Genomic DNA, 20,106 nt, shown 5'->3' with positions numbered 1-20,106 from the left:
GATATCACATTCTTTTTATTATGTATTTTTGAGAATATGGTTAGCTGTCTGTTGAAAGCAAGTTTTCTGGGATTAATATTCTGTCATATGAAAGCTTTATATTTTAATTATGTATAAAAATAATGTGCTTTTAATTTTTCTTTTTTTTTTTTTGAGATGGCAGTTCCTGGATTTACCTTTGGTGCATTCATACTTGTGTTGCACGTTAGTTCTGTGACTAATTATCCCAGCGGAAAAGTAGGAAAGTCATGCCATGGAATGGTTCCTGAACACAGTCATACTGCACGTTCTGACCCTGTTCACAACGTTTCAGTGAGTCAGATGACATTCAGACCAGGAGACCAGATTGAAGGTACTGTGTTGGAATTAACTATTTTGCATTTTGAGTTTCCCTCTTTTCCTGTACATTGAATCTTTATTACTGTTGGATTTATACAGTTTCATTTAAATCTATTCACCTGTTTCCATAAGATACCATCATCTTACACTTCTCATTTTGTGTTTAAATACTATAGATGACTGTATTACTTAAGTAGTAAATCTACTCCCTAAGCAGAATAGGTTTCAAAAAAAATTTTTTTAAATGTTTATTTATTTTTTAGAGACAGAGTGCGAGTGGGGAAGGGGCAGAGAGAGAGGGAGACACAGAATCCAAAGCAGGCTCCAGGCTCTGAGCTGTCAGCACAGAGCTTGACGCAGGGCTCGAACTCACAAACTGCGAGATCATGACCTGAGCCGAGGTCAGACTAAGTAGAATAGGTTTTAAATACATTTTTATCGTTAGTTAATATGTATCTTTTTTAACCAATACTATTAACACAATAGAAGAGGAAAATAAAGTTTATTTTATCTGGTTTAAGGTATAATAAACCCTTATTCTTGGTATAGTGTAAATTCTTGTGTTTTTTTGATTCTTTGGGTGAAAGGTAGGCTGATTGTCAAAAGTGTATCTATAATAGTGTTTTGCAAACTATTTTATGCAACTCCAGAAATACAAAATATTAACGAACTCTGACAAAAACAGTGTATGGAAAAATCAGTTTGGAACACTGTATGTTGTATATACTGAGAGTTTCATACTGTATAGTAGGATGTTAAAGGCCTTGGGGGTTTTTAGTAAACAAATAAATATTTACTTTCATTCAGCATTTTTTGAACTAATTTGGCTCCATGGACACCTCCCTGACCATCACTTAGCTTTTTTTCCCCGTAGAATTGGAATGGCTATTAACATCTCACTGAGTGAATGTCCTGTGGAACATAGTTTAGATCTTCTTTGTCTATGGGATTATTTCTACCATTTTCTTTCCTGGAGTAGTTCTGTATACATATGCTAGATTCTAACTATGAGATGCCTCCTCTAAACAGTTTTCTTTTGGGGATGTTGCTAAACCTTATCATAAACTATTTTTTTGTTTGTTTCTCAGTTACTTTGTCAGGGCTACCATTTAGAGGCTTTCTTTTAGAAGCACGTAATGCTGAGGATTTGAGTGGCCCTCCTATTGGTTCCTTCACATTGATTGACAGTCAAGTGTCGCAGCTTCTGACCTGTGAGGATGTACAGGTTTGTGTTATGTTTGAAACTTATTTGTTAGTTTCCATGGATCTTTTCATTACAAGCTAAGAGTTCTGAGATAATGACATTACCCATGTTTTGCAGACATCTAAATAGATTCACAGTGATCAAGCTTTTCCCCTAATTTTCCTGTTTGCAATATGTTTTTACACATCAGCATCCGAGAAAAGGCAGTAGCTTGAAGGGTTTATAGCTTTTGATATTTTATATAATATTGACTCTTATTATATTGATTTTAAAGGGTGTTAATATTGAAGATAGGATGCTAGAATGGGACAGAGGTATCATTTTTTGTCATTCATTCATTGATTTAATAAACATTTATTATGCCAGAAACTATCCTGGTGCAAGGGATATGGTAACGAACAAGACTTACTTCTGTTCTTTGAAGAGCTGAAAGCCTTACACATAAGTAGAACATATGGACATATGATGTATGATACATAAGGAGAACATGAGGAATATAGGACAGGCACATAAGTATAACATTGTGGTGACTTAAATTAGAAGCATACACAGGATGGGTGAGAAGCATAGCGGGGTGTGTCACACACAGGCTGGAGGGAATTGAGAGAGAGGTTCAGGGAGGAGGTCATCTCTATGTAAGGCCTCAATGAATGAGTAGGAATTTGCCAGGTGAATGAAAGTGGGAAATGAGATTGTTCACGGAAAAGGAATTACTGAAATATAATACTATATGTGTGGAGGCAGAAATTTTTTCTTTTGATGAATTTTTTGGATTTTCTTTGTATCTGTTAACGGAAGGGGTTTTAATTTATAATATAAATTAAATAATGAGCAGACTCTGTATAGCATTGACATACCCAGTATTCATAACTCTTTTCAGTTCTTAAATTTCTGCTGACTCTAATTTATATACAGAGCCAGCTGCTAATCTGGTGTTGACTAACCAACATGTATTTGTTGAGTACCTGAGTCTCTGTTCTAAATAAAACCGTATTTATCAGAATGCCAGCATCATGCCATGACAGATTACTTTGCAAAATGACAGTAGTTTCAGTATGCTCAACTACGGAGTGAGTGAATGGTAGTTCTTTTCCATTTTGTTTCAGGGATATGCTGTGAGTCACACAAATCCATCCAAGAAAACAAAAATTAAAGTCTACTGGAATGCTCCAAGCAATTCTCCGAATCACATAAAGTTTCTGTGAGTGGGAGAGCTTACAAATCTGCAACTAGTCAAATTGAAATAATGGTCTCTGTCATTTTTGATACCTATTGGACATTTACCTGTATAGGAGTGGTTTGGTGTAGAATGACACCACCTTGGTCTGTTTTGCTTTTCATTTGATTTTTCCACCGAGCCCAAGACCTAACACCTAATAGGTGCTTAATACATACCTGTTGAGTGAATTAAATATTGTGGTGCCTTCATGTTAAGAGGCATTAGTTAATATTTACTTGAGTTCATATATGGTGTATGGACTAATACATTTTTTTAGATTTGTTCTTATCTTAATATGATAGTATGAAAAAATTCCTAAAATTTGGATGACTTTTTTGTAGTGTTATAACTTGCATATTAGATTAGTAAGACTGTTCATGCCCTCAGAATTATGAAATTCAGTAGGATTAGAAGGCCATTTCCCTTAATCCTGTGTGCAAGGGGAAGTGGAATGTCATAAAAACAGTTTAATGATAACTGAGTGGTGTTAGAGACATATATATGTTTTTTTTATCAAAAAAATTTTTTTAATGTTTATTTTTGAGAGAGAGAGAGAGAAGGATACAGAGGATCTGAAGTGGGCTCTGTGCTGACAGCAGAGAGCCCAATGTGGGGCTCAAGCTCACGAAACCTGTGATCATGAGCTGAGCTGAAGTCGGATGCTTAAGGGAGTGAGCCACTCAGTGCCCCTACAGATGTATATTTTAAGGAGAATTAGTCTCCTGACATGTCTGTATGTTTTGTTTCACTATGTATGCAAGTGCTAGCACACAGAAACACAGCTTTGCACCTGTGTGTAGTGTGGAATGTGGAAGAGGACTGTGACGCCAATAAGATCTGGTGTTGTTTATGCAGCCTCTATCTGACTTCTTGCTGTAGCTGCCTGCTACACATGCCCTGTGGGATAATTTGAACAGCGCACTATGAAATAAGTAGCAGTAGTATGTTCTTTATATGTCAGGGAATAGAAGTCTGTGCGTTTTAGTCCTTATCTGGCACTCATGGACTGCTGGGAGTATGCCCAAAGGGCAGACGAGGAGGAGAGAAGAGAAGAAAAGAAAGATCAAGAGTAAGCAAGAGAACAAGGGCAGTAAAAGTTCATTTAGTAATGAGGTAGAAGAGTCATTAGAGATTTGTCTTAGACAAAATTGGTGGTACTGTTGGGCAGTATTAAGTTGTGTGTCCCAAGTTTACTTCTTTTCTTTTTATCTTTTTTTTTTTTTTTGATTCAATTATAACGGGCCACAATTAGGGTTCTGTTTGATCTCATTAGTACTGCATTTCAGAGTCACAGTTGTTGAGAAGTATAAAATCTACTGGGTGAAGATTCCTGGCCCTGTAATTTCACAGCCCAATGCACCGCCTTTTACAACACCTGAAGCTACAGTAGCACCTTTGTCAACATTACCTCCTGTATCCCATTTAACCAAATCAGTAAGTAACCTTTTCATGGTTTCACCAAATGCAAGCTAAAAGAACAGTGTCTTTGGAAATTGTGGTTTGTACTTGCTGAAGTATGCAGAGAAGTAGCTGTGCCGGGTTGTGGCAGTGAGTTTTTGGGACCTCTGCAGGAAATCTGAAGGAAGTCTTTATTGCCACATTATGACTTATGGGTCAGGATAAAGGGAGTGCAACACCCTGCATGTTCGAGGTGTGGTTATGACATTCTGTAGTCTGTACAGCCAAATATCAAACACGGAGAGGAACATTAAAGCTTAAGCTAAATTTAGACAAGATTTGGAGCAGAATCTTGAAATGGTGATGTAACTCCTAGATCGGATTTCACTAAGGCCAGTGAGTACTGGGGGATTCTATGTGCTGAACGACAGAAGCTCTTTTGCAAACTCATCAGCTAGAATTCCGTTTAGGCCCTTGGGTTCAAAAGAACTGTGGCTGAGAAAACATATCTTGTAAAGGGTAGTGCATATTAATAACATTAGGTTTTACTGAAAGAAATTCTGATAAATGAGACTTATTAGTTCAGAAGTGAAAATAATGAAAAGTGTCTTACGGCAGGTTATTACAGTTAAAAGAACAAACTCGGGTCTGAATCCTGTCTCGCCTACTTTCTGTGTGACTTTAGACAAGCTACTTAATTCTCAAAGTCTCAGTTTCTTCACCTATAAAATGAGAAGTAATAATATCCAGCTCTTAGTATTATTATGAGAATTAAACAGTGTAATGATTTTAAGGTTTCTAACTGCTTTGCACTTAATAGAAATTCTGTAAATATTAGTTCCTTTTTTCTTTTCCTTCTCTTTTTGTCTTTTTATAACTCTTTGTTCTCATGAGGAAGACTAAGTAAAGCACTTGTACTCTTTACGTACTATCTCATTTTGTTTTCCTTCTACATTTTGCAATATATAATTATACTTGATTGCATTATTATGAATGTTACACTTTTGACCATACAATTAGATTTTTTATTTGGACTAGCTCTAGTTTACTTAGTCTTAATGTTTATTTATTTTAAAGCTGCCTTAGGGGGGTAAATAGTCAGTCTGGACCCGAGCTTCCTAGGAGGAATCTTTCCATATATTCACATAAAAGGCATTAGTTCTCATCGGAGCTTTTATGGTATCTCTACACCAGGCTTATAATCTCTGATTATAGAAAGGTTTATTCAGAGTCATGGGATTAGAGCATTCATACAGAGCTAGAAGAGACCTCAGAATTCAGTCCCTGTATAGTTGAAGGTATACAAGAGAGACAGTTAAGTTCTTCAGCAAACATGATGGACTAAAGGGGAGAGCAGAGACCAAAATGCAAGTTTTGTACTGGTTTGTTTTTTCCGTTCTACTGTGACTTTTCTTTAAGTTGCTGTGAAATAATAAGAAATGTGTATTGGTTTCTGCTGTGGTTCCTGCTAATATTTGGACTTTGACCCCAGTTCCTGATACAGAGCTCCTAAATCCCTTGTAATTTCCTGAGTGATAGGAATGCCTTTTACTCTAATGGGTGGGCCGTCCATGGGGGCAGGTCACCAGAAAGACCAAGCCATGATTAGAAACTGGGAACTTTCTGCCCCCCACTCTCCATTTTCCAGAGATGAGCAAGGGGCTAAAAATTGAGTCATTAATCCGTCATGCCTCCATGAAGGCTTCATAAAAAATCCCAAAAGTATGGGGTTCAGAGAGCTCCCAGGTTGCTGAACACATGGAGGTGCTAGAAGGATGATGCCTTAGAGAGGGCATGGAAGCTCCACACACCTGCCCTGCCCACATACCCTCCCTGTGCACCTCTTCCACCTGTTTCTGGGTTTCATCGGGTAATAATACACTGGCAATCTAGTAAGAAACCTGTTTTCCTGAGTTCTGTGAGCCATCCTGGTACATTATCAAACTTGAGGAGAGGGTCATGGGAACCTCTAGTCTCCTTCATTGGGAACCTGGACCTTGTGGTTGGCCTCTGAAGTAAACAGTCTTGTGGGACTGAGCCCCTAACTTGTAGGATTGGACACTACCTTCAGGTAGATTGTGTCAGAATGGAATTGCAAAGTAGGACTTGTGCTTGGTGTCCACTGAGAATTGCAGAATTGCTTAATGTGGGAAAACCCGCCACACCCTGGATGGCCAGAAGTGTCGGTAGAGTAGAAGAAATGAGAAGTGTTTGGATACAGTTCCCATTTAATCTAGACGCATGATGTTTAACTCCCTTCTGAAATACACTGTCATAGCGCATTCTAACAAGATGACTGAGCATTTTTGCACCGTCAAATTGTGGAGCTGAAATTTTTGATGCTGGTCCTCTTATTTGCCATAACAAGGAAGCTCTGAATTAAATCATTGTAAATTGTTCCTGTTTCTCCTCCACTAAATTATTATTACTATTATTTAGAGTGTTAGCATATATTGGAATAACCATTTTTTCTTACATTATTTTAATATCAAATTTGAACCTGAATTCTAGACGCAGAGTCTAAGATCTGAATATAAAAATTCGTGAGTTTGTCTGTTTACTTTTTAAAAGTTCATTCTAAAAACTCAATGATATCTTTTAGGCAAGAATGTCAGTGTGGGCTTAAATATTCCCTAAGGTGTTTTTCAAAATTTACTGGAAACTATGCTCCAGAACATAATTGATGTGAAATATTTTGTGTATTAAAGGAACTTTAATACTCATGCACATTATAGCCCAACTAATGTTGTGTCTTCCAAATTTTAATCAAAATTAATTAAGTTTAAAAGTTCACAACCTAACTACTGCTCTGATCATGTCTAATTTGGGATGTGTTATTTGTTTCCTTCTTTGAATCTTTATTATGAAAAGATACTCTTGTTAAAACTTGTACTTCAAGGTAGTGGCTCTTTTATCATTGTGAAATGAACTGTTTGGTTGGTAATTAAGACTTTTTCTCCCTGTCATTTTTCTAGTTCAGTGCTTCAGATTGTGGGAACAAGAAGTTCTGTATTCGGAGTCCTTTGAACTGTGACCCAGAGAAGGAGCGTGCATGTTTCTTCTTGTCCTTCACACGAGATGACCAATCAGTGGTGGTTGAAATGAGTGGTCCCAGTAAAGGCTATTTATCCTTTGCGTTTTCTCATGACAGATGGATGGTTTGTATCCCTCACTTACGTAAGTGGTAATGAAAGAAAAGTTACTGGAGGGAGCCTAATCAATGGCAGTTAGTTGTTTGTTCCAGAGTCAAATTATTATCCTGCTTACAATGGGAAGGGGAAGGGGAGGGCAGGAGAAATGAACATAGAGCGGGTTCTAAGTTAAAAATCTTTGGGTATTTCATGTTTTTAACAGTTGTGCAATTATATACCACTAAGAAAGGCTGTCTTGTAGAAAGTTAGGAAAATCACTTTGTATCCAGTGGATTTGCTGCTATATCTTTCTGTCTGTCCTGTCCGCTTATCTCTTTGTGATAAAAGCTTGAAGTACAGTTAGGAGAAGTTGCTCTGCCTCAAGTCTCATGTTATTTGTGATGCTTTTCAAACCCTCATTGTTTTCTCAAGTGTCCAGCAATCCCAGCAAGGGTTGCTGCTCACGGAGTCCCCATTTTGGTAGTCATCAGTACATATCCCATACAGAGAGTTAAACCTGGCGTGTCCAGGCATAAATATATTCCTTACCGGTAGGCTCCTTTGTCAGATCTACAGAAGGCAGCATTTGTTTTAAGCTGATTCTCGCTCTCCCTGGGTAGTGCTGAATGGATTCAATGGTTCTGTAGATGGCAGCCTTGTGCTGTGGTGTGGCAGCAGAGTGCATCCTAATCTTCCAGAAGGAAGGAGGGAGAGTATGGGCCAGGACATGTGTAGGTCCTTTTCGAAGCAGAGTTGATGGTGAGGTCAGGGATGACTACAAATGGAGAACGCCTCTTACTTTCACATTAGCAAAGGCAACGAGTTTTTTGTAGAGAGTTTTCTTCCTGTCATGTTTTAAACTTAGTATCACTTCTTAAGGGACTTGTAATTCAAAAAAAGAAAAGAAACGCCGAGATTCTGTGATAGAAGGACGAATGTTTTCCCTAAAAGTGCACTCTGATCACATTGGTCCTCGTATGCTGCTTGCATGTATTGCGGGAAACCAGGTGTAACTTTTTTAGGGGGAGGGCATTGCAATATATGCACATGACCTAGATATATTACTGTATAGTTCTAGAATGCACTCATTATCTTTTTTCATTAAGCAAAACATAGACCTTAACCTTATGAGATTTAAGATATGTCATATGCTTTTAAAAATGACATATAAGAAATTGTGACTCTTTTTTTAAGGTTGTTTTTTGGGAAATTTTATGCTGGATCAAATGATGTTGCAAGAGTTCAAGACCTTTTCCCCATTGCCCTTTGTAATTGTTGTCAGAGCAATAGCATATTCTGTTGGTTATTTGCAGTTCAGGCAGAAATGAACCAAGTTTGGCCCATAAGGTGGATAATGAGGCTGGGTTAGAAATAAAATTAGGAGCTCCTGGGTGGCTCAGTCGGGTAAGCATCCAACTCTTGATTTCACCTCATGTCACGATCTCGTGGTTTGTGAAATTCAGCCCCTGAGACAGGCTCTGCATTGACAGTGCAGAGATGCTTGGGATTCTCTCTCTCCCTCTCTCTTTGCCCCTCCCCTGCTTGTGCGTGCATGCATGCGTTCTTCCTCTCTCTCTCAAAATAAATAAATAAACATTAACAAAATAAAAAAAAAAATAAAATGGGACCATAAAGCAATAAGGAAAGATGGTGGTAGTACTTGTTGTGTGAACAGTTCTGAAGATGAACCCAGCAAGGGTTAACAATGGTAGCCTTGTTGGAGTAAGTGTGTAGTTTCATCTGTAACATACAGTATCATTTAGATATGTGTTCTAGTCACTTACATAAAAAAACATTCCAGTCACTTTAGAGCCAAACTTCATGCAATAGTATACTCACATTTTTCCTTTTCTGGTCACATAAAATCTGTCAGCGAGAGGAAAAGACACTAGTGCTGTACTGAGTGTGGTGATGAGGCACCCACAAGTAGACCAGTTATTTCTGTTCTAAGTTGTAGGCATAGATGGCACAAAAGCATTTATCTCTAATTCTAGATATATTTATCTTACTTAGAAATCTTATGTTTCTAGTATAGTACTCATCAAAAATGTTTATAAGAAAGACTTAATTATGCAGGTGCAGTTGATTTACAGAGCAATCTTACTTAATGATTAAAATCATTTGTACACCTGTTTGCCTAAATTGGGGGAAATAAATCATCCTCAGAAAATATTTTTAAAGTGGTTACTTCTATTCCTGGTTATTTAAAAAATTTTAGGATATTTTTATGACCTTCTATTTCTTTTCAGTATGTAATATAAATTTAAATATTGAAGGTATCTGATGTTACGAATACTGATCAACCTGAATGATACCTTTTTCAGTTTCACTTATAAATTAATGATAGCAATTGTTTTTGGTGTTAAACTTCACTAAAATTGATGAAAAGTAAAATCTTCTGCATTTTAGTTATCACTGACTTGCTAATGTCTGAATTTTAACTAATTTCAAAGTATCCACATATTCCCTATCTTCATATACTTTGTTAAATGATATAAAGTATATCAAGTGTACATATTATATATTAGCTTCTATTCCTTGCCTTCTCCTGATTGGTGTCATCTTGCTTTGTACATAATTTCTCAGTACTCAAGTTCTAGAATGTTCCCAGTTCTGACTTCTTTTGTACTTCAGACTGGCATTTTCAGTGGCCAGCTGGTCTTGTCCAGATGAGTGTTCTTGGACAACACAAACCATTATCTGTAAAATTGAACTTAATATCTTTCCTCCTCATGTTTCTTGTGTTCCTCATTCTTGGTGATCAAAAATAGAAATAAAAAAGCAGTTACCATTATTGAATCCTTGCTTCTTTTCAGATGCCGTCCTGGGCAATTTATAGACTATCTCATTCACTGTTGTCATCATCTTTAGTGTTCAGGGAATTTTGGTTGTGACTTAGATTCTTCCCTTTTATTCACCTATCAGGTCCTTCTTCCTCTTACCCCCCCCCCCCCACTTTTTGTTTTGAGAAGTTTAAAATCCACATGACCATTGAAAGAATAGTACAACAAACACCAGTAAGTTTTTCACCTACACTTGCCACTTTCTTTCCCTCTCCATTCCCACACTGTGTGTGTGTCTGTGTGTGTGTGTGTGTGTGTGTGTGTGTGTGTAGATTGACTTATGAGGTGTATATAAACACAAATTTTTCCCCAAACTATTTGAAGGTTAAATTGTAGATACATCATGACATTTTATCTCTAAAAGTTTTGGCAACTATCTACAGATCTAAGTATCTAAGAACAAGAATATTCTATAATTACCATAATATCTTTATCGCATTGAGAAAACTTAGTAATGATATAATTTCATGCAATGTAGTCTATTTTCCAGATACCTCAGTTGTCCTGATGTAAAGTCCTTTACAGCTGTTCTTTTTTAAAAAAAGTTCTGAACCAAGATCCAGTCATTTATCACCAATACATTTAATTGTTATATCTTTTTGATCAGTTACCCTACCTGTTTTTTAGAATTTTTTTTCATGCTCCCATCCTGTAGAAAGTTCCACAATTTGCGCAATAGATTCAGGTTAAGATTTTTGGCACAAGTACTACCTAAGGGATATGTTTATTTCTCAGTATATCATATCAAGAGATGTGTAATGTCAAATTATTCCATTATTGATGATTCTGTGTTTGATCACTATTATCCATCAGATTTTTCCTTTGTGAAGGTGTGTTTTCTCTTTTTAATTAATAAGTAATCTGTGGGGTAATACTTTGAGTGTATATGAATATTCTGTTCCTCAGTAACATTTTCTCAAGTGATTTTAGCATCTATTGATGTTCCTTGCCTGAATCAATTGTTACATTTGTGATTACAAATTGGTGATTTTCTAATCTGTTAGCCTTTTAAAAAAAAGGCTTTCTTTTCTCTGCACCTCTCCTTCCCTTTTGGTGAAACATTATGGATTAATGAGTTACTTTTGTCTATTGAGTTATAGTTTATCATCATCAGTCTTCTTTTAGCTGCTTATGTTGACCTAGATATGGCCTCTTAAAGCGTTTTTTTTTTTTTCCCTTTTGATGGGTCTCCATTACTTTTTTAGTGTGTAACAAGCTGTTACACCAGAAAACATAGTTTATTGATTCCATTTTATAGTGTTATGCATTTCATCATTTCCCAAAGGAGGTCTGTTTCCTTTTGATAGGAATAGTTTTTAGAAGTCAGGATTTGAGTGCTTATGTGTTCACTGCTACCGATATTACATATACTTGTGATTCTGTCTTTGACGTACTTCCTTCATTCTCTTTATTGCATTGTCACTATCTCTGACTTCGCCTACACCTTTTTTGTCATTTCCAGACTGCCTCAGTGACCCCCTCACGAGTCTTCTTGGCTCCCTGATTTCTCCTGTCTGGTTCATCTTTCAATAGCCACTGGACTTTCCTTCCCAAGCTGCCACAGAGATCATCTCAATGCTATCCCCAAAAACCTTTGGTGAACCGTTAGTAGTTATAGGAAGAATATTTTTTTCATTAGCGTGGCTTTCAAAATACCTCAAAGTCCTTGTTGGAATTTCCAGCTTTACCCTGTTTTATGTTTTATGTTTTCACTAATACAGTTACCTGTTTTCTAAAATTTTCATACGTTTTTATATTTCTATGTCTTTAGTCCTGGAAATTCCTCCTTTTGGAAAACTTTCCCCTTACCTCAGGTCTATCTTACCCACATGTAAATATTTTTTATTTTCTAAGATCTCGTTAATTATCACCTTTGCTGATAAGGTTTTTCAATCTTTGGGTCTACATAATTTGTGTTTCCATGGTACTTTGTCTAAACCTGTTGTATCATAATTCACATACTATTACAACTGTCTGTTCCATTAAAATGTAGTCTTTGGTTGTAAGAACAATCTAGTCATCTTTATTTTTCCCATAGTATCCACACAATATTCTGAACGGCGCATTCTAAATGTTTGAAACAAGAGGAACAAATGGGAGAAAGGGTTCTGTCCAATTCAGAGATTTGGCAGAACTTCTTACATGTGTGTTTCCATGCTCCAGACTTGGGGTTTCTAGAAATTGCTTGGAGCCTATAGTTGTAATAGCACTTTCTCATATTTTTCATTTTAGAGTAGTGAGAACTGAGAGTTATCTCTTCTCCCTCCATCCCCATAATTTTCTCCAGTATTTGGGGGGTCTGCCTCCATACCAACAAGGAGTTAGTATGGTATTTGTCTTATCACCATTTTGCCTCTTGTTATATTAAAAGTTATTTTAGATAAAAAAAGAATTTTTATACCTCATAGCTGATAGTCTAGAAAACACACAATGTTTGTTTAAATCAGAAATCAGTGAACATTTTCTGTAAAGGTCCAGATAGTAACTCCTGAGAATTTGTGGGCCTATGGCCTCTGTTCTAACTACTCATCTCGGTTATGATAGTGCTAAAACAGCAATAGACAATCCATAAATTAATAGGCGTAGCTGTGTTCCAATAACACTTTATTTGTGGACACTGAAATTTGGATTTCATGTATTTTTACTTGTCATGAAATATTCTTCTTTTAATTAAAAAAAAAAAAACATTTAGAGCACCTGGGTGACTCGGTTGAGTGTCCGACTTCAGCTCAGGTCATGATCTCACGGTTCATGAGTTTGAGCGCTGTATCGGGCTTGCTGCTATCAGGGCAGAGCCGTCTTCAGATCCTCTGTTCCCCCCCACCCCACCCCCCGCCCCTCCCCTGCTCCCTGCTCACATGCTCTCTCTCTCTCTCTCTCTCAAAAATAAATAAACATTAAAAAAACCGTTTTGATATGTAAACATCATTCTTAGCCTGTGGGTTGTACCAAAACAGGCATTGGGCTGAATTTGGTCTGAGTGTGCCATAGTTTGTTGATTCCTGGTTTAAATCATGACGACTCCAAGTTTCTTGAGTTGGGCTGATTCTGATTTGAATATAAGATGTGTAACAGTGAATAATTGGTTTGCTAAGGTTAAGTACTTGGGAGTTCTCAAAAGTGGAACTTTTAAAAATAAACTTAAAGCATGTTAGAATATCATTGGGACTAATAGCAAAATTTGTTATAACTTGTCAGTCTTGGCTTTGTTTAAGGAGTTTAGTGACTATAGCACATAAAAGATCTTGTTAGCTATTTTATGGAGAATGATTTACAATAGGTGAAAGAACCAAAACTAAACACAGTAACCTAAAAGCCAGATTAGTCATTTGTACCATCACTTAAATGGACTTTGAAGATGCAGTCTGTCCTCTGGTAGTCACTTCAAATAAGCTGTAACTTTTAGAGATAAAGAGTATTGGAGACTAAAGGATAGACAAGAACTAGACTGAAAAAAATGCCTCCTTGAATTCAGACGATTTGGTTTGACTGTGTAATAGTAAATCAGTGTGTACAATATCAGCAGTATTTGATTCTAGTATCTTCATCTTAAAAGTTACCCCCCAAACCCAATATATTGCAGTGTGTTTATAGTTATGAAAAATTGTAGGACATAGATGTTTATTTACAAATAAATATCTAGAACAATGTTTATAATAAGTTCAGTGAAAAAACATAACGGAACTGTATTTTCAGTCCACTTGAGGTGAAAAAATAAATACAAATAGGTGTGGATGAATATATATGAAAGCATTAATAGTGGTGTTTAAGTTTAGGGGCTTATAAACATGTCTATTGTATTTATTTAAAAAATTTTTAATGTTTATTTATTTTTGAGAGAGACCAAGCATGAGTGGGGGAGGGGCAGACAGAGAGGGAAACACAGAATCTGAAGCAGGCTTCAGGCTCTGAGCTGTCTCTACACAGCCCGATGCAGGGATTGAACTCACGAGCTATGAGATCGTGACCTGAGCCGTAGGTGGATGCTTAACCGACTGAGCCACCGAGGCACCCCTATTTTAATATATTTTTTATATTGAAACTGTGTTGTTTTCGTATTCTAACAAAATTATTTATGTATTTATTTATATTGAAGTATAGTTGATACATAATGTTACATTAGTTTCAGGTGTACAACATAGTGATTCAACAATTTGAAACATCATGCTACTATCTGTTATCATACAGAACTATAGCACCATTGATTATATTCCCTATTCTCTACCTTTTATTTTGTTACTTATTCATTCCACAACTGGAAGCCTGTATGTCCCACTGCCTGTCATCCATTTTGCCCCTTCCCCCCACCTTCTGCCCTCTGGCAACCATCAAGTTTGTTCTCTGTATTTATGGGTCTGTTTCTGCTTTTTGTTTCTTTCTTCAATATAGCAAAATTATTTTTTATTAATAAATTGGACAGCCAGTTCTCTGGAATTTGTGGTATCATTTGGGATTGAGTCAGTAAATTATGTTTTAAAAACATCAAATACTATTTGATTTCATTAGGGATATTTTAAAAAACAAAATGTTGAAATTCCTTTGAATTTTTCTCATTTGCAATTGTTTTTCAGGGTGATGATGATGCTTATGTGTGTATTCATGAAGATCACACTGTGCACATACAACCATCCCGTTTGATGGGGCGAAGTCACCCTGTGATGGACTCCAGGGTAGGTGGGAAGATTCTGGGAACCTCCACCCCTCTTGTGTGCCCCTGGCTATGCGGCCAACATTGGCAGTAGGGTTCCTTTCTTACAAAAAGCTGGAAGACACTTTTCTGTGCTTTCTTTTATTTTTAAAATAATATATAAAAATATATAAAGTAAGTTATATTATTATATTTGTACATTTAATTTATTAATGTCATTATATTATTTTATTTAACATTATATATTCAATATATTTAATATTATATAGTTTAATAAAATTGTATATATGTATTTAATGTATACAACATAATGTTTTGATATATATATACACACACACACACACACACACACACACACACACACACATAGTGAAATGACTGCTACCATTATCTCCTCTCTTACTTTTTTTTTCTTTTTTGTGGTGAGGGCACCTGAAATTTTCTCTTAGCAAATTTCCAGTATATAATACAGTATTATTAACTATAGTCATCAGATCTCTAGACTTTCATCCTACATAACTGCAACTTTGTACCCTTTGACCAACATCTCCCCTTTTCTACACTTCGGGAAGCACAAGATAAGGTTCTCTTATAGGAAAAGATGAATTCTTGCGTGCGCCGTTTAAATCCTTTTTTGCATCTTATAAAAAAAAATTATGGTTAAGATAGTCAAAGCATCAGCTCCCTTCCATAAGCTTACAGATAGATTTTTAAGAAAAGGTGTAGGTTAAAGACACAGTTTCTTGTCTAGCGAGAAAGGGGAACATGTATGGTAGAGACTGGTTCAGTGCCTTGGACAGTTGTCTTCAGTGCTTCTTGTTGGCATCTATGCCAAAGATGGCTTATTTCTGGTAGAGAAGTGTCTTTTTCACATGGCAATTGACAAGCAAGTGAGCTCTGACCAAGAAGTAGTCATCTCCTAATAACATTATGTTCTCTGCAGAGCTTTCCCATAGCTTGGAACTTCTCCCTTGATGCACATCGCATCTTGGCCACTAGGGTATTACTTTCTAATTGTTTCTTCAGTGTTTTTGATCGTGTGTTAGAGGTGAGAGGGGGTTAGTACATCTGCCAAAATTTCTAGCCTGGGTAGAGGGTTTGTGGGGTTCTGACTCAAAGTAAAAATAGTGTTTTTGCCAAGTAGGATAAAGACCAATAAACCAGGAGAAAATGTTTCTTGTACTCCTCAGAGAGGAAGTGGACAAACAATGATACAGCAGACAAAACATGCACAAAGGATCTTAGGGAAAGGAAATCGAACAGGTCAGGATTTTGATCATATTTTATTTTTAGCAAATCTGTGGAAAGTGCTGAAGAGACCCATTGTATGTGTTTGTAGGGTGCTCTTGAGGATATGGCTTGGAGGCTGGCGGATGGTGTTATGCAGTGTTCTTTCAGAAGAAACATTACCCTTCCTGGGGTTAAGAACAGATTTGATCTAAACACAAGCTACTACATCTTTCTAGCAGATGGTGCAGCTGACAATGGTACGTATATTGATAAAAACTATCTTTTCAAGTTTGTTCCTTTCTCTTCTTCCCTTTTCCACCTGTTCTGGAGACACTACTATAATTGCTCATTTTTTTAAGATACGCACTTGTGGGTAAAGAGTTATCAAAACCCTTTTCCATTTTTGCCTGACAATTTGACTTTGGTTAACCTTCTAGGTTTGTTTCCCTGGAAACTAGATAAAAGTAGTGTCAACTGTGTCATAAAGCAACATGCTTATGATAAAAATGACTTCTGGCTGGCAAACTGCATTTGGACCAGGAAGAACTATAAATACCCAGGAAGAAGCCGTATCTTTGGGCTTCCCTAAGTGTTGTGACATTGGCAGATCCCTGGCAGGGATCCTACAAACAGTGACTGTGGGGTTGTTGCAACAGATTTTGGCTTTTGCAGGGTAACCTGTCCACTGTGAATTTCACCTCCTTGAACCTGAGCTTTCTCCAGGGAGCTGGAGGAAGGGAAGAGAGAATAGCTCTTGGACAGCTGAATAAAGTGCTACAGGATCTCCCATTGAAGGAGAATGCCTCTCAGTGCTCTGCAGATGTGCTGTGTCTCCTGTCCCACGTCTTTCTAAGTGAATCTGATGTCAAGTGCGGCCTATGGTAGTTTTATGAGTTTGAATATTTCCCTTACCCTTAAGAAGACTGCCCTGGTGGGTATTGATTGCAACACATTTTTTAAAAACATTTTTTAACCTTTTTTTATTTATTTTGAGAGAGACAGAGACAGTGCGAGTGGGGAGGGGCAGAGAGGGAGACAGAGAATCCCAAGGAGGCTCCATGCTGCCAGCACAGAGCCTAATGTGCGGCTTGAACTCACGAAACCATGAGATCGTGTCCAGACCCAAAATCAAGAGTCAGATGCTTAACCGACTGAGCCACCTAGGAGCCCTTGTGTTGTAACACATATTAAAAGGGATTATTAGATTTTGTTTAAGGCCTTGGCTAATGATGTTTTGAAGAACTACAAGAAATGCCAAGGTAGTATTTAGTGACTCCTCTCTTGGGAGATAATACTGTGCCCAAATTTTGAGACTGTAACTTCTTTTTAAAACTGTGAGAGGGGCGCCTGGGTGGCTTATTCGGTTAAGCATCTGACTTCGGCTCAGGTCATGATCTCACAGTCCGTGAGTTCGAGCCCCTCGTCGGGTTCTGCGCTGACAGCTCAGAGCCTGGAGCCTGCTTCCGATTCTGTGTCTTCCTCTCTCTCTCTGACCCTCCTCCGTTCATGCTCTGTTTCTCCCTGTCTCAAAAATAAATAAAAACATTAAAAAAAAATTTAAAACTGTGAGAAGCTGGGTGTATAGAATGGGAGGTCAGGGGGTGAGGTAAAGGAAGAGGAAGAGACAAATGTGGTGCAGGTGGAGTTGTGAAAAGCCTTGCATATTCTATTACGTGGTTTAGATTTTATACTCTAGGTAAAGGGGAGACAGTGGTTTTGAAGCAGGATAAAATATCTACTCATGTTACAAGAAAATTTAGGAATATTTGTAGATTTAGTGTAGGTGATATGTGTAGTTATCTTAGTCAAATCATGTATTCTTATTTGCACCAGCATCAGCAAATATGGCTTGAAAATCATTTCTTGGTTAAGTGATAATGAATAAAAATTACTCAGGGCTTAATGAGTGCCAGTCACTGGATAAGCACTATAGTTAGATTTTTCATTTTTATCTTCATAATATTACATTAGATATGTAGTATTATTATCTGTTTCATCCCAGAGGAAACTGAGGCTTAGGAGCAGTTAAGTAATTTGCCCAGATGAGTGAATGGTAGAGTTGGAATTTGAACCCAAACTCTTTGACCTCAGAGCCTAACTAGTCAACACTTTTGAACACGGGAAATATAGGAATTGGATTTTTAATGAGGAAAAGGTCACATATGTGTGTTTTTAAACAGATACCACTACGGGGCGCCTGGGTGGCTCAGTCAGTTAAGCGTCCGACTTCAGCTCAGGTCACGACCTCGCGGTCCGTGAGTTCGAGCCCCGCGTCGGGCTCTGGGCTGACGGCCCGGAGCCTGGAGGCTGCTTCCGATTCTGTGTCTCCCTCTCTCTCTGCCCCTCCCCCATTCATGCTTTGTCTCTCTGTCTCAAAAATAAATAAATGTTAAAAAAGAAATTTTTAAACAGATACCACTAAAGTGCGGGTAATTGTTTGTCATTATTACAATTGTCACTTACTGTGTGCAGTATACATATCTTGTTTATTTCTCACAGAGGCTCTGTAAATATACATTATATTGACCATTTTAGAAATAAAGACACTGGAACCTAGAAAGGTTAAGTAACTTCTTCCAAATCTAACAAGTAAGAAATTATTAAGTCAGATATTCAACCCCAGGCTGTTCTGCTTACAGAAGCCACGCCCTTTCCATCATACCAGATTGCTTCCTTTGGTGCCCGGTATGTTACAAATGCTTCATAAATCATTATTGATGCAAATGGATGTCTTAAATTGCTATGGGATTTAACAGTTTGCATTTATACTTTAGAAAATTTTATACTTAAAAGATGTTACACGTATTAAAATAAAAGCAATTTCATTTAAGTGGATAAATTCTATTATATAATAAATTGTGTGTGTGTGGGGGGTATATGAGAATGCCAAAAATTTCTTCTTAGGTCAGCACTGTAGAAATTGGAATGTATTTTCTTTTAGAAACAATATTTTAAGTGTTAGTCCTTTTTTTAAAAGTGTTTTTTTAAACATTTATTTATTATTGAGACACAGAGAGAACCAGAAAATGAGCATGGGAGGGACAGAGAGAGGGGGAGACACAGTATCTGAAGCAGGCTCCAGGCTCTGAGCTGTCAGCACAGAGCCCAATGCGGGGCTCGAACTCACAAGCGGTGAGATCATGACCTGAGCCGAAGTCAGATCCTTAACCAACTGAGCCACCCAGGCTCCCCTTAAGTGATAGTTCTAATATTTCCTCAGAAAAACCTCATTCCTGGATAATGCGTGTGCAGAATAGACCATTGTTGTATCTTCCTCTCCTGCTGGTGTTGCTGTGCTGATGTTATGGGGGAGAGCATCTGTATTGTCTTTTGTAGTGTTTCTCAAACAACCTTCTTGAGAAAAGCTTCAGTGTAGCCTCAAACAACCTTCTTCAGAATTGAGTGACTGCTAAAAAATGCAGATTCCTGAACTCCATCTTAGACCCACTGAATCTCTGTTGTTGATGCTTGGAATCTGCATTTTTAAAAAAGTTTATTTTTGGGAGAGACAGAGACAGCACGAGTTGGGGGTACAGAGAGAGGGAGAGAGAGAATGTCAAGCAGGCTCTGTGCTGTTAGTGCAGAGCCCTATGCGGGACTCGAACCCATGGAATGTGAGATCATGACCTGAGCTGAAACCAGGAGTTGGAGTTGGAGTCAGATGCTTAACCAACTCAGCCACCCAGGCACCTCATTCTTCTGCATTTTTAACCAGCATCCCAGGTGATTGTTTTGTATATTGTGGTTTGATAACTCATTGCTCTAGGACAAGGTTCTCCCAAATAAGGTGTATATACATTGTAAGGCAGTCCAGGGATCCAAGGAACAACACCAGAACTTTGTATGTAGATTGATTTTATCTCCTCTCATCTTAAAAATTTCTTTTTTAATACATTTTAGTGTACATAATGCATTAAAACAATAGTACACGAATGTGTTTATTAACTCAAGTATACATATGTTGGGAGCACAGACCCATTTTTTTTTTTTTTAAACTGGTGGAGTGCAAAGCAAAAAGCAAAACAAAACCTCAAAAAGAAAAAAATCCAAACCTAACATTTCTGCTTTAGGGAATAAACTTTCCAGTACCCTTG

General features: G+C 37.3%; 1 protein-coding gene across 6 annotated transcripts in view; it reads left to right on the top strand.

Moving 5' to 3' along the window:
- The window catches only part of FRRS1 (ferric chelate reductase 1), a 103,077-nt gene that overhangs the window by 68,694 nt on the left and 14,277 nt on the right, over positions 1-20,106 (top strand). For all 6 annotated transcript variants that reach the window (XM_019837488.2, XM_045036266.1, XM_045036264.1 and 3 more), the window contains 7 exons: positions 157-352; positions 1,428-1,564; positions 2,650-2,744; positions 4,049-4,196; positions 7,136-7,318; positions 14,706-14,804; positions 16,122-16,269. In XM_019837488.2, the coding sequence (XP_019693047.2) occupies positions 157-352; positions 1,428-1,564; positions 2,650-2,744; positions 4,049-4,196; positions 7,136-7,318; positions 14,706-14,804; positions 16,122-16,269 (1,006 nt within the window). The remainder of the gene's footprint in view (positions 1-156; positions 353-1,427; positions 1,565-2,649; positions 2,745-4,048; positions 4,197-7,135; positions 7,319-14,705; positions 14,805-16,121; positions 16,270-20,106) is intronic.

The sequence above is a fragment of the Felis catus genome, chromosome C1, assembly GCF_018350175.1.
Source record: "Felis catus isolate Fca126 chromosome C1, F.catus_Fca126_mat1.0, whole genome shotgun sequence".
Classification (NCBI taxonomy): domain Eukaryota; kingdom Metazoa; phylum Chordata; class Mammalia; order Carnivora; family Felidae; genus Felis; species Felis catus.
Note: the sequence above shows the minus strand (reverse complement) of the source record. Positions and strands in the feature narration are given on the sequence as shown.